At 43.5% G+C, this 15,552-nt stretch overlaps 1 protein-coding gene across 1 annotated transcript in view; it reads left to right on the top strand.

Annotated features, from left to right (window-relative positions):
- Window positions 1–1,541: 1,541 nt before the first annotated feature.
- Window positions 1,542–15,552, top strand: part of UGDH (UDP-glucose 6-dehydrogenase) — a 41,715-nt gene continuing 27,704 nt past the window's right edge. The window contains exons 1-2 of the mRNA XM_068278464.1: window positions 1,542–1,684; window positions 14,421–14,589. Of these exons, the coding sequence (XP_068134565.1) occupies window positions 14,428–14,589 (162 nt within the window). The 5' untranslated portion in view covers window positions 1,542–1,684; window positions 14,421–14,427. The remainder of the gene's footprint in view (window positions 1,685–14,420; window positions 14,590–15,552) is intronic.

Here is a 15,552-nt window from a genome sequence, read left to right as displayed (position 1 = left end):
CAGATTCGATTAGAGATAAATTTGTCTCTGTCGAATTTGCCCATAATCATCAGGTCTATAGGCACCTTTAGGGCATTTTCTCTAATGGTTTGATTGCAAAATCCATCGTTTGGATTAATAAAATGTTCTCTTTTAATCGACCATAGAATCATTTAAAGCTGGCCACTAATGGTACAATCTTTTTCATCCAATCTTACCATTTCTATGGAAAACAAAAGTTTGCTTTCTTAAAACAGAAAGAATTTGTAAAGAAGTAACTGCCTAAATTATCCATTCAATATATTCACTCAATTTACCCTTATACTAACTACATAGATTTGGTAAGATTGGATGAAAAAGCTTGGATCGTTAGTGCCACCCTAACATCAATTTTCACCACACACTGTGCAGTTTTCTGAATAATTCGATCGTAAAAATCACCTCGAGAGATCGCATCTGATGAAAAAAATTGTACCTTTAATGGGCACCTATGGACAGAAAACTGGGCAGGTAACTATTCGGCCCTCCAGGCCAGTGAAACAGGACAGCACTCATGTATTTGTCTGTACGTGACACTTAGCACGATAATTAGTGGGTATTGGTAACCACCGACATACATCTGTTCTTTGCGGATTACTGGATGGCTGCAGCCCACTACTTAGTGCATTAGGAACTTGGAAGTAGTGTTGTCCGGATCATGAACGATTCGGATCTTTGATCCGAATCTATTTTATGAGTCGATCATCCGAATCATCAAAATGAACGATTCGGATCGCAAAAGGGGCGGGGCCAGGAGCGACACGCCCCCTCTCAGCGGGCAGAGGGGTCCTGGAAGCAGGGATCGCTCTGTTGGATGGGAGGCAGCCTTGCAGGGAGACAGGTAGAGGGGAGTCAGGGACATGGGTGCCACTGCCAGATATGTGTAGAGCACACATACTGGCTGCAATGTGCTGCCCATTATAGGCTGGCTGTTCCGTAGTGCTGCACAGTGATCACATTGGAAGCTTTTGGCTCAGCACAGCTCAGTAACTTTGCAGACAGTGTGATTGAAAGGCAATATAATCCTCCTGCACTCGGCACTAAACAGCTGCACTTATCTTCTGGGAATGCTTTCTTTCACTGTGCGACCTTTTCTTTCAAAGTGTACAGATGAACATATAGGTGAAATACATGTAAAGCATATGACTTCAGCATGTGGGTATTACGTGCAAACATTTCTGCTCTCTGCTCGTCCCTCCTCCCTCCTCTGTCCACTCCCTGCCCTCTGTCCATCTTCTCCCCTTCTCTGTGTGTCCACCCCCCTCCCCTTCTCCTGTCCACAGACCTGTCCTGCTGTTCATTTCACCCCCGAATGCTTCCGGTAGTAAAATGATCCGAGATTCGGATCAAAGATCCGGATCTCTTCAATGATCCGATTCGAATCATCCGGATCATTGAAAAGATCCGAACTTCCCATCTCTACTTGGAAGCCGGCACACGCATGCGCAGTGCGATGCATGGGTATGGGAGGATCACACATTTACATCCGGAGCAAGCGGCGCCCCATTCATGCGGACTGAAGCTCTCCGTGCCTTCCCCCTCCCTCCCCCGTCCCCTCCCAGGGGCGGACACTGTAACGGGAATATATGGATTTACAGTTCAGCATAGCTGCTGGCATTGGGTGATCGCGGCTCTGCATTGATCATCTCTGAGCTCTAGTCTCTAGGTGAGTTTGAGAGTCTCCCTGTACTTCTGTCTTGTTCTTCTCACTATCCCTGTGTGTGGCTTGTCTGGCTGATGACCTGGGGCCAACACTACTCCTCCATTCACCAGCGCAGGATGCCCAGCGCATTCATTCTGCAAATGCCAAGCACAGATCTGGGGGCAGCCAGGTAGACGGGGCTCTTTAAATAGTAACTGGCTCCACTCTTTTGGCAGAATATCTCCAGTTTTTAGTGGAGCTGCCTCCTGTATTGGATACAGTGGCCCTTATTCCATATTGTCTGCTCATACTTACATACAGTCTTTCTGGGGATGCTGAAATTGTAGCAATTCCTACGTTCTCCTACTACAGGATGGGGTTTGGGCACTATGCTCTGGCAGTGTCCTGCATGCTCATCATCTGCTTCTCGTTTTTTCCCCCTTTCCTTTAATGTTAGCCCACCCCCTGGTGTAATTGGTTCCATACTTTCCCATAATGACATGCAGGAACTGAGTGTGAGCAAGCCTTGTCTGTAACATGATCAGACTCGGGGGGCTTCTGTATCTCAAGAATGCAGATGTTCTGCATTACTGGAATGACAGCATTGATAACAGGGGGCAACATAGTAAAATGGGAAAGCTATACATTGGTTACATTTCTGAAGGATGCATAGCATAGGTTTACTGTTAACAGTGTAAAGGTGGCCACTAACGGTCCAATTTCTAACGAAAAATAGTTCGAGCGATCAGAAATTCTGATTGGACGAAAAATCGTTCACTACACCATCAACTAACCAATCATTGCTTCCTATCTATCACGACCACCAAGAAAATCCATATTTTCGTTCGACGAAAATTCATTCGGGCAACATTTTTTTCACTCGTTTATAATCGATTGTGTCCACCAATGGAGATTATTTACAACCAATCTGATCAGAATTTCTGATCGCTCGAACGATATTTCGCTAGAAATTGGACCGTTAGTGGCCAGCTTTAGTGGCCAGTTTAACTCTTGATGAAATAATCTCTGTATCCAGGTAATAGGGGTTTGCCCAGTGTAGTTAGAAGCAATGTGCAGAATGCCCTAATCAACAACAGCCAGAATCGGGGAGTCTTATTTAGTTTTATACAACTGACTGGTAGAGAAAATATCAGTGCTAGATTTAACAACCTTCCCAGTCTTCATCTATAATCCTAATCCTCAATGACATTCTGCTGATTTCTGAATTTTTATGTCTGGTGCCTTAAATGCTTAATCTAGCCATACATCATTCTACAGTCGAATTGTACAATTTTAGCCATTCTATCCACATCTGTCTGACTATTATTATTATTATTATTTAGTATTTATATAGCGCCAACATCTTCCACAGCGCTGTACAGAGTATATAGTTTTGTCACCTTACTGTCCCCCAGAGGAGCTCACAATCTAATCCCTAACATAGTTATATGCCTATGTAATGGACCATGTAGTGTATGTCTAGGGCCAATTTTAGTGGGAAGTCAATTAACTTGTCTGTATGTTTTTGGGGTGTGGGAGGAAACTGGGGTACCCTGAGGAAACCCACGCAGACACAGGGAGAACCTACAAACTCCTTGCAGATGTTGACCTGGCTGGGATTCGAACCAAGGACCTAGTGTTGCAAGACGAGAGCGCTACCCACTAAGCTACTGTGCTGCCCACATATATAAGGGACCTTTAAGAGCACCATATTTAAATCACATTCAGACTTGTGGTCCTCTATATTACATAGAAGCTGCTATGATGATTGATTGTATCATTATATTGTACAGGGTATGGATAGCCTCATGCTAACTGTATACAGGTCAGTAATGCCCAATTTAGCAACCGATCATACATTTCCTGATTGAAAATCAGTTGTAATAGTAGTTATTGACTCTACCTCTTAGTTCACTCAATCTTCTTGAGTAGATGTTGGCAGAAAGCTAATTGAGAATCGGTCAAACCACTGGTGTTGTAACACTCAATACAGTGCTCTGTAGCTGTCAGTCCTCTGCTGCTATTCCCTGACTGACTGACTGAGATTTACCAATATATCTGACTGCCCATTCATCTGGTAAATTGCCCAAAAGTGGAACAGTCAGGCTTCATGGAGGCAATAGACCCTTGGCAGATTTGATCAAAGTGTTATCATTGTCTTTAAAATTTGGAATGTGTAGGGCCAGCTTTAGGCCTCTTCCACATGGGAAGCTGAACTACCCGCTTGGGGGAAATTCATCCTCCCGATGTGAATCCATGGAAGCTCGCTGTGAGCGCTAGCCAGTGCATAGGAGCAGCTGACAGGCTGTAAGTTCACCGCCTTCAGCCTCTTGTGTGAAAGAGGCCTCTAACCGCATACACACATATGAAGACTGTCTCCCATCAGGGATCGCAACTTGATGCTTCAGGTAGCAGTTTGTGGCTGAGGCTGTACAAAGAGCCGATAGCCTGCAGGCTAGTGATGCATTCCGTTGCCATGGAGGAGGGCTGATGTATTGGGGTGACTATGTGAACAATGCCCTTGGCCTGCGCTCGGCTGAAATGATTTGCCAGGCAGATCAATCATGAGACGCTGAGGGTGAGTGGGGGTCGCTGTACGCACGCTAAATTTGTGGTGGCCCCGACCCGCTGCCTCCACTGCGAACCATCTAGTGAGTGTACAAGGCTGAATGGTAAGTGGTGCACACAATTTTCTGGCAGATTCACCTGCCAGATCGATTCTTTTTTTCTCCCAACATGTCCGATCTGAATTTAGAACGTGTTTTTTTTTTTCCAATTAATTACTGTTCACTTTTATGGAAATTGATCAGAAAATCGAAATTCAGATCGGACATGTTGGAAAATAACGATGTGGCAGGTAAATCTCCAAGAAAATTGTATCGTGTGTACTTGGCAGTGGGGTGCAGCCAACCAGCCAATCCCTTTAGCAACTAGTACAATATGGAGACTCTCAACACTACCATTGTCCATTTTATTTTTAACCATTGATAGCTTGTATAGCACTGACCTCTTTAGTAGTGCTTTTCAGGGCATATTTAATAAAGTCATTTCTGACTAAAGCTGTGAAAAGGCTCTCTCTGCTCCAAGGGTTGCCATTGATTGCTATGGAGGAGGGAGAGGGTCTGTGAGGAAAACAGTGATTATACCCAATACAACCTGATCAATGGCTTCTTCCCTGACCAGAGCAGCTCAGGACATGAGAGGATAATCAATAATTGTCCATTTGACTACATACCATCAGATTGGTTGCAGGCTAAAGTAAAACCTGTTTTGTAGGCTGCAGCCAGATTCTCAGTTATAAGGAAGTCTTGAATTCTAACCTTTTTTATATTTCAGTATGTGTACATTTTCCACAAGTTATGTACATTTCTCAGATCATCTATAACTATACATTGAAAAGTCTAGATTATTATTGATATACGCCTGACTAGCTGAAGCCCATTCATCCTCCCTACTCCTGGCTTTTACAATGGCTGTTAAAGATTAGTAGTAAATAATGTGACAGTAATTCACCCAGACAGGCATCAATCATTTACAACTACCTAGGAGCCTGGGGTTAGTGTGCTGGGACTCTGTCCATAGCCAGTAATATGAGTTTCCCTCAGTGCTGTGAATGCCTCCTCTGTGAAGTGACCAGTAAGGGATGAATGGCTCTATTTATTACCTGCACATTTCATGCTGTGTTAGGAGGGCTGCTTGGAATCCAGCAGATTTCTTTCCATATGAATTGGTCCCATTTAGTAAAAAGACAATGTTCCGGATCAAGGTGTAGTTTTAATACTGTGAGGTGATATATTTTCAGTGTATTCTTGTCGCTTTGGGTTATTGAAAGGCCTGAATACAGTTTTGTTTTGGGTTTTGTTTTGTTTTTTTACTTTTATTTAAGGACCACTAAAGAAAAAATGTTTAAAATTCAAAGTGCATGGTTATGCCTATGTATTAAATGTTCATTTGTTTTAGAGTAAAATGCATTATAGATGTTTTTCTTACATCAATGTCCCGTACAGTAAAGGGGCCCATACACTCAACTCGATTTTCTGGCCGACAGACCGATCAAAATCGATCGATTGGTCGTTTGCAAATCAGTTGACCGATTGGCGGCCGATTTTGATTGATTTCAATCGATCTGGCAGGGTGGAAAATCTAGGTCGATCTGTTGAGCTTGCTTATCATTTTGCATTGGCCCTAATTGAAATCTGATGGCAAAAAAATGCCATTAGATCGATTTTTTTTTTTTTTTTTTTTTTTTTTTTTTTTTTTTTTTTCCCTAAAGATTTCAAACTGAAATCTATTGGAATTATAATCCTAGTAAAAAAAAGGTCCCTAAACACATCAGATAGATAAGAAATATATCTGATGATCTATCTGCTGCTAATCTGATGAGTGTATGTCCACCTTTCGTAGTAAAAGTCTGACTGGTTTTGGACTAGTCCATCTCCTCATAGGGGATTGTCCGGGTCCATTCACACTGAGGGCTCGTTTCCACTATCGCGAATCTGCATGCGTCCAACGCATGCAGATCCGCACATGTAATACAAGTGGATGGGCCTGTTTCCACTGTAGCGTTGTTGAGGTGCGTTTTTTTTCAGCGTGAAAAAAACGCACAAAAGAGCCAACGATTTCGCCTGCGTCGGGAATCCGTGCGAATCGCCGCTAATGTATTTAATAGTAAAAACGCATGCGTTTGTTACATGCGTTTTTACCCGCAATTTCGCGTGCGATTTCGCACCTTTTTCAATTTTATTTAGCCCTGGCAGTGTCATGGTTAATTTCGCAGGCGAAATCGCGGGTAAAAACGCATGTGGAAACGCATCCGCATGCGTTTTTACAAGCGTCGGAATGCGGCCGAAATCGCGTCGCAACAGTGGGAACGAGCCCTTAATCAGTTGCTGTCATTTTATAACTGGACAGATAACTGAAGTGCAGTCCAGTGTCCATGTATCCCTATGGGTCAGTGTACATTGTATGCATTTTAAACGGATTTTCACAATGCACTGCTATGGAACAACTGATCAGATATAAATACACCCGTTTTTCAGCATTCTGTGTGACAGAGGCCTCGGGGTTTTTTTTGGTTTTTTTTTAAAGCACTAACTGAATGTCAAAGTAGTGTGCAAGCAAGTAGGGGGCTGGCCTGCATGTTTGTTTAGATCCTTTCCATAGAGTGCTTTTGCAAAAAGGAATCCCCATGAAGCAATAGACTGGTACAAAATCTGTCATATATGCCCCTTTTTTGCTACCTACTGTAAGGCCTGGAACCCACTAGCAGTACGTTAGCCGTTACTAAGCAATTGCTAATGTAATGCCATGGGTGTGATCCCACTTGAGCGATGTGATTTTATAAAAATCACCCATAGCATTGCATTAACAAGATCTTTTCAAATCACTAGCACTTATAAAAGGCTGCTAGTGGGTTAGAGCCCTGAGGCCTTGGGCACATTGCATTCTGATCGCGTTAGCGTCGGGCATTTTTTGACGCAATTTTTTTTTCTTTTTTGTGTGCAATTTTCGCCACTTGGGTGGGTTTTACAGGAAACAGCCTGTTGCGTGGATCGGGGGGTTGGCCCTAGTGCTGCGCAGCCGCAGTAGCGGCCATGCGGAGTGCGCAGCCGCGGCCAGGGTCGGCGGCCATCTTTATACAGGCAGCAGAGCCCGACCCTGGCCGTGGGGTCGGGAGCCATTCGGGGTCGTATTGAGAGGCGGGGACCCGGCGGAACGGCACGGAGGGCGCGGACGGCGTCCTCCGTGCCTTAGAAAGTCATACAGGTAGATAACTTTTTTTACATTTGGGGGCCGGATTTTGGCCTCGCAAGTCCTTTAAAAGCACTTTTTTAGAGTTTAGTTTTTTTTTTGTTGTTGTTGTTTTTTTCACTCCTTGACGCAAGTCAGGAACTGAACTCTTTGCCCGAGAAAAGAATAAATACAATAATGTATTTATTCTTAAAAACGCAATCGCTGCACAAAGTGATTGAAAAAAGGGCAAAAACGCCCTTAGTGTGAACGAGCCCTCAGGGCGCGTTACCTCTAGAAACATGAATTAGCATGCTATTTTCCACAGAAAATCCCATGCAAATTAATTTGTCATTTTTTTTTAGGCCAGTTTCACATATTGTGAGGGTCGATTGTCCTGCGGCAGAAGAGCCCAGGGCAGGATAATCACACCGCACTATTCTCCCGTGTACATTGCCCTGCTGCAGAGTGCGCCAACAGGGAAATATGCATAGCGATGAGGGGGCGGCGCATCGACATGCTTTCCCCAGGTGTAAAACTGGCCTGTGCATGACTGATTGATATTTACCAACATGCATGATCACTGTTGGTCATTTCTGATGGTAGCTGAACCCATTTCAATCAAAGGAAAATCCAGTCATTTTGCTTGGATCGTTTACCAATATGATATTAATATATTCATGTGTACAAGCCATTGGGGATTTTTTTTTCCCAATAGATTGACAGAAACATGAAACAGAGGGGAGAGCGTGATTGTGCCACTTATACACATAATGCAATTTTCCCATCAGATCCACTAGTTGATCAATAATTCCAACTTGGCCAAACTGCTCCCGATCAAGAAATAAATCGATTTTGTGCAATAGTAATCCTAAAAATTGAGCACTTTCTCAATCGGAAGCAGATCAGACATGCATCCTTAAAAGACTAGCGAGGTGACATGTGACATGATGAGATTAGACGTGTGTGTATGTGCAGGATCTTCTCAAAAAATTAGCATATTGTGATAAAGTGCATTATTTTCTGTAATGTACTGATAAACATTAGACTTTTATATATTTTAGATTCATTACACGCAACTGAAGTAGTTCAAGCCTTTTATTGTTTTAATATTGATGATTTTGGCATACAGCTCATGAAAACCCAAATTTCCTATCTCAAAAAATTAGCATATTTCATCCAACCAATAAAAGAAAAGTGTTTTTAAAACAGAAAAAGTCAACCTTCAACTAATTATGTTCAGTTATGCACTCAATACTTGGTCGGGAATCCTTTTGCAGAAATGACTGCTTCAATGCGGTGTGGCATGGAGGCAATCAGCCTGTGGCACTGCTCAGGTGTTATGGTGGCCCGGGATGCTTCAATAGCGGCCTTAAGCTCATCCAGAGTGTTGGGTCTTACGTCTCTCAACTTTCTCTTCACAATATCCCACAGATTCTCTATGGGGTTCAGGTCAGGAGAGTTGGCAGGCCAATTGAGCACAGTAATACCATGGTCAGTAAACCATTTACCAGTGGTTTTGCCCTGTGAGCAGGTGCCAGGTCATGCTGAAAAATGAAATCTTCATCTCCATAAAGCTTTTCAGCAGATGGAAGCATGAAGTGCTCCAAAATCTCCTGATAGCTAGCTGCATTGACCCTGCCCTTGATAAAACACAGTGGACCAACACCAGCAGCTGACATGGTACCCCAGACCATCACTGACTGTGGGTACTTGACACTGGACTTCAGGCATTTTGAAATTTCCCTCTCCCCAGTCTTCCTCCAGACTCTGGCACCTTGATTTCCAAATGACATGTAAAAGTTGCTTTCATCTGAAAAAAGTACTTTGGACCACTGAGCAACAGTCCAGTGCTGCTTCTCTATAGCCCAGGTCAGGCGCTTCTGCTGCTGTTTCTGGTTCAAAAGTGGGTTCATGCTTCCATCTGCTGAAAAGCTTTATGGAGATGAAGATTTCATTTTTCAGCACAACCTGGCACCTGCTCACAGTGCCAAAACCACTGGTAAATGGTTTACTGACCATGGTATTACTGTGCTCAATTGGCCTGCCAACTCTCCTGACCTGAACCCCATAGAGAATCTGTGCGATATTGTGAATAGAAAGTTGAGAGACGCAAGACCCAACACTCTGAATGACCTTAAAGCCGCTATCGAAGCATCCTGGGCCTCCATAACACCTGAGCAGTGCCACAGGCTGATTGCCTCCATGCCACGCCGCATTGAAGCAGTCATTTCTGCAAAAGGATTCCCGACCAAGTATTGAGTGCATAACTTAACATAATTATTTGAAGGTTGACTTTTTTTGTTTTAAAAACACTTTTCTTTTATTGGTCGGATGAAATATGCTAATTTTTTGAGATAGGAATTTTGGGTTTTCATGAGCTGTATGCCAAAATCATCAATATTAAAACAATAAAAGGCTTGAACTACTTCAGTTGTGTGTATTTGAATCTAAAATATATGAAAGTCTAATGTTTATCAGTACATTACAGAAAATAATGAACTTTATCACAATATGCTATTTTTTTGAGAATATCCTGTATAGTACTAAACACACAAATAACTACTCCGTGTTCCTTTTTTTTTTTTTGTCTGCCTGAAAGAGTTAAACATTTGGTATGCAAGTGACAGTTTCGGTCCGGGTCGGGACTGGGTCGGACTGGGTCAGACTATAGCACAACCCTCACTGATTAGTAATTACTGTCATAAAATACTTTCTTGTCAGTAAATGGCTTCTGAGAGCAGTAAAGAGATAAAAAGGGTCAATAATTCATAGATTTCAGCTCTGGCATACTTCAATGAAGGTGTCATTGAGCAGAGGCACTGAAACAGTAAAAACTTAAAAACCAGATTTGAATATAAGATAAAACTGTTGGAGATCTAAAAAAGCAATATTTAGGAGAAGGAGGATCGATACAGCTGTTTTTCTCATTCTTTTACTTTCACCTCGGATGTCATTTAAGAAATAGCCATGGTAACCAGACAACTACCTAAACTTCAATCTGCCTGATTGTTATACATGGCAGGCCCCAGCAATTAAACATACGTGTGTGTCTGCATATGGTATTGTAACATCAGCTTACATGCTCACATTGCATCAAATCCTTATGGAGCAGCCTTTATTGCTTATCTTCATTGTTGTTGGTGTTTTCGTACTAAATAGTTCCAGTTATTTATTATTGTTAGCGTGTGGTGTTCCCGGCAATTGATCAGAGTGCGGACATGAATTGACTGTAGAGATTTATGAGTAACTATGATTGCTTAACCACACTGGAGACTGTTGTATATTATGCCAATGCTGCCCCCTCCTCCACTGACGTACATCTCTGTGAAGCCACAGTCCTTCTGTTAACCATATGTGTGCAGTTACTTTCTATGTCTCTGTGTGAAGACATGTACAGTTCAGTAGTCGTAGAGTTTGTGTAAAGCAATGTAACAATCAGTAGATACAGAAATGTGACAGTCACTGACCTCCCGCTTCCCAGCTGTGTTTGTTGAACTTCCTTATAGCACTGTTGTGGGGAGCACATATTTACAGTTCTTTTATGCATAATGCTGTTTGTTTTCTCACATCTGGGAGGTAGGATAGAAAACAAATAGCCATGTGTCTCCTGTAAATATTGTAAATGATGCCCTTTTGTAGTGCAAACTTTGTGTTGTGAGTCTGCTCTTGTACTTAGTAAATCCTGTGTGTGTGTGTGTGTGTGTGTGATCATCCTCATGTGACTCTTGTATTCCTCCCTTGCCCTGCCCACCCTTCAGCTAGGCATACACAGGTCAATTACAGCCCAGTATGCCAAGCCCATCGATCTCACGCCAACCAGATTTCTAATGCACACTGATTTTATCAGAAGATTTTGGCAGAATCCATCCAGCGGCAAGTATTGTATTTCTTGATTCAGAGCTGTAGGAATATCAGTCCGCTGCCCACTCACACAGGTCTGGTCGTGCTTTGCAGGGATCAGGGACTGCTGTACACACCCCAGGTTATCGGCAGAGGCTGTTGTTATTGGCCACCTCAGCCAACTTTAAAGGGGACCTGAACTCAGAACTTTCTATCTGCTCTAAAAGATAAGCAACAGCATAATAGCCTTTAAAGAAACACCTTTCTTTGTTACAGCTGATACAAATCCTGCTATAAATCTACAGTGTATCTACTTCCTGCTTTCATGGAAGCAGACATAGGGTTAATATCCTGTGTTCACAAATTGGCTGCTCAGCCAGGGCAGCCAGCTGACACAGCTGAGAGATCAAAGTACGCATGTGATTAGTCACAGGTTAATTAGAGAGTCTAAACTCTCTAAATACATACAGGGTGCATTTCTGTGTTTTCCTTCTGTCCTGTGCAAGACTCCAAGTCCACTTTTTAACCTGGTGTGTAAATGGACCTGTAGGCACGTGACACTTATTGCACGTGTGTATGTTCCTAAAGTCATAGAAAAGCCCCTATACCATGATGCGTGATCTCTCATGCCCATTCCTCGTTTTATTATTTATGATATTGGAGATGGAAGAAGTAGCTGTCATGATATGGGAAGACGTCACAGAACATTGTGGGGGACACTCCCAGATAAAATCTGGCTGAGCTCTGCTGAGATGACATAACAACAGTAATTTTGAGCAAAAGCCAGGCGAAAACCATTGAGAAATGATGAGCTCATCAGGGCGGGGAGTCTCTCCTCCTGGGTGGGTGTTTAAAGAGACAATGAAGCGAAGAAAAAAAAATGATATAGTGAATTGGTTGTGTACGATGAATAATTACTAGAAGATTAGCAGCAAAGAAAATATTCTCATACTTTTATTTTCAGGTATATAGTGTTTTTTCTAACATTGCATCATTCTCTAATATGTGCAGATTACACAACACTCTGCATTCAAAATGAGTCTTTCAAGAGCAGTCTGTGAAGTAATGACCTCTCCTCTAGCAGAGAAAAAGTAAACAGTTCACTTACAGTTGAGATAATAAAAGTCAGATAACAGCCCTCTCCATGTCGGAGAGTTAATGGCTTGTTTGCATAGAGATAACTGGAGTTTCTTAAAGGTCCGTACACACGCCGGACTTTAGGCAACGACGGGTCCGTCGTTGCCTCCCGCTGGGTGGGCGTGCCAGCGACAGTCCGGCGTGTGTACGCTCTGTCGTCAGACTGATACGGCTGCTCCTGAGCGATCCGCCGGGCTTTTTTTTCACAGGCTTAGTGATCAAGATACCGATAAGCCTGCCTCTGTGTGATGTTTACAAACAACATGGCTGCTGTCATTGTATCACAGGAAGAAATAATCATTTTCTATTAAAGCTGTTTGCAGCTATATTTGCTGTGTAAACCATCTACTGTAAACTTTAGATAAGATATATAGACAAGTTACTTGTTATAGTTAGTTTTTCATCTCGGATCCGCTTTAATGTTAAAGCAAGTGTCACCCACCACTCTTTTCTTCTCTAAGCAGGGCCAGCCCTAGACTATTTGCCGCCTGAGGCAAAAAAAAAATTTCCGCCTACACCCCACCCCCCCCCCGTGGGGGGCGCGCTCTGGGGGGCCGCCGAGCTGGAGGGGTAGCTGGCAGGACGGGGGTATTGGGCCTAGCGGCGGGGAGGGGGGTCGGACCCCCCCCCCCCCCTCCCTCGCCTGGGTCCCCCGTGCTCCGCTCCCCTCCAGCCTTAAATACAAGCAGCTGCTATGTGTAAGAGGCACGGGCGGGTAGGACTCACCTCTTCCTCGTTCCAAGCGTGCGCTCCACTGACGTCACTTCCTGCAACGCTGCAGGAAGTGACGTCAGTGGAGCGCACGCTTGGAACGAGGAAGAGGTGAGTCCTACCCGCCCGTGCCTCTTACACATAGCGGCTGCTTGTATTTAAGGCTGGAGGGGAGCGGAGCACGGGGGACCCAGGTGAGGGAGGGGGGGTCCGACCCCCCCCCCCCTCCCCGCCGCTAGGCCCAATACCCCCGTCCTGCCAGCTACCCCTCCAGCTCGGCGGCCGGCTCCCCGCACCCACGGACGGGCGGGTGCCGCCCCTGGAATTTTGCCGCCTGAGGCAAAAGTTTCACCCCGCCTCATGAGTGGGCCGGCCCTGTCTCTAAGTGCTACTGGACATATAACTATGGTAGGGATTAGATTAGGAACTCCTCTGAGGGACAGTTAGTGATCATATATTTAGGTATACTAGGTAAAGCGCTGTGGAACATTTTGGGGTTTTTTGTTGTTGTTGTTGTGTTTTTTTTTTTTTTTTTTTTTTTTTTTTATAATAACTTTTTCACTGGAATATTTTTGCTGAGTCTCCAGAAGAGTCCAGCATCTGCTCCTCACCTGTGTAGCTCTATGTTATATATTTGCACTATTTGTTATAGTTTTAACAAATCTCTTGATTGTAACAATAATTATGGTAGATCTTATCAGAAACGGCATTGTAAAAAATCGGTACTGTAGTTTCTTAATGCTCTCTTCAACTTGCTACATATAAATGTGTGTCCTGCAGACGCGGTCTCAAGGTGTGATCATAAAAATGTAAGTTGATCATCATGTGATTACCATATTTTTTTTGGTTGTCTCAGGGTCTCTAGCAACAATTGTGGGTTTAGAGAGGCCTGTACAGATCTTAATGTGATCCTGAGGTGATAGCAATATGGACTGCCATATTTATTGCCATTTAAACAATACCAGATGCCTGGCAGCCCTGCTGATCTATTTTGCTGCAGTAGTGACTGAATAACATTAGAAACAAGCATGCAGCTAATGTTGTCAGATCTGACAGTAATGTCAGAAACACCTGATCTGCTGCATGCTTGTTCTGGGTCTATGGCTAAAACTATTAGAGGCAGAGGATCAGCAGGGCAGCCAGGCAACAGGTATTGAATAAGATAAATATGTCAGCCTCCATATAACTCACACCTTGTGCTCACTTGAAATGGCCAGATTGTATGTCTGTGTTTGTGTTTAGAAGCGGTTGTACTGCAGAATAACCAATACTACAGGTGATATATTTGTATGTATTACACAAAATTTAAGGTTTGCTGTATTTTTCTTCTTCCTTGCAGAGTAAACATGTATCAGATTAAGAAGATTTGCTGCATTGGAGCCGGCTATGTGGGTGGACCTACCTGCAGTGTCATTGCTGAGATGTGTCCTCATATCACAGTGACGGTGGTAGATGTGAATGAGTCAAGGATCAATGCGTGGAATTCTGACACACTCCCCATTTATGAGGTAAGAATGTGGTCGCTCATAGTCACTGACTGCTGTGCTGTCACTCAGCTGCGTTCCCTGACGGAGAAAGTGTCCCACAGTAATACTGTGCAGATAAGTGAGTTCATCTTTACTCCAGTGTGTGACTGACAAGAATGGCATCCAGGTCGGACATAATAATCTGTAGCCAATACATGACAGTGCAAGCCAGGCCCTTCCCCCACATGCATTGTGTACGCAGTTACATGGCTTTATGTTATTGTGTATTGTAGATATGGCCATAAAGATGGATGAAATCTCTTCAAAGGATGAACTTTAGCATTACAGTCAGCATTTATGCATTGCATAGTGTTTTCAGTGCTTTGTATGATAGTGTAATCTGTTAATAGATATATACGCTACTAGTTACTACTCTGTGCATGGTTCTTTAGAGGATAGCCCTCTTGGGTCCCTAGTTCAAGTCTAAGTCAAGACACTACCTGCATGGAGTTTCTCCCCATGTTTGTGGGTGTTTTTTCCAAACACTCCAATTTCCTCCACATCCCAAAAACTTACAGATAATTTCATTGGTGCCAAATTTGCAATAATTTTCATTCGGGGCCAGGGATGATGGCCTAGCTACCAAGGTGGTGTGGGGGTCCTGGAGCAGTGAGGTAGCATACTGCATTAGTGGCCGCTGCAATGCCTGCGGCTGGATAGTCTGTCAGAAAAACTCCTAAATATACTTCCAGGCTTGCGGCCTAGCATGTAAGAGTTGGTTGTGCTGTTTTGGAGAAATTTCTAGAGGGTAGAAGCTCATGAGAAGTTCTGTAAAACGGAAAATTGTATACTTACCTATCGGTAATTTTCCTTTCCTGATGCATCCATGGCAGCACCTATGGGTAGTGGCTCCGCCCCTAGCCCTCTATAGGACAGGTATCTAGTATAAATTAAGTGTAGCCTGACTCCACCCTGTCTATCCATTTCGGACTTGCCGAGACCCGG

The sequence above is a fragment of the Hyperolius riggenbachi genome, chromosome 1 (genome assembly GCF_040937935.1).
Source record: "Hyperolius riggenbachi isolate aHypRig1 chromosome 1, aHypRig1.pri, whole genome shotgun sequence".
NCBI lineage: Eukaryota > Metazoa > Chordata > Amphibia > Anura > Hyperoliidae > Hyperolius > Hyperolius riggenbachi.
This window is presented reverse-complemented; position numbering and strand designations above follow the sequence as displayed.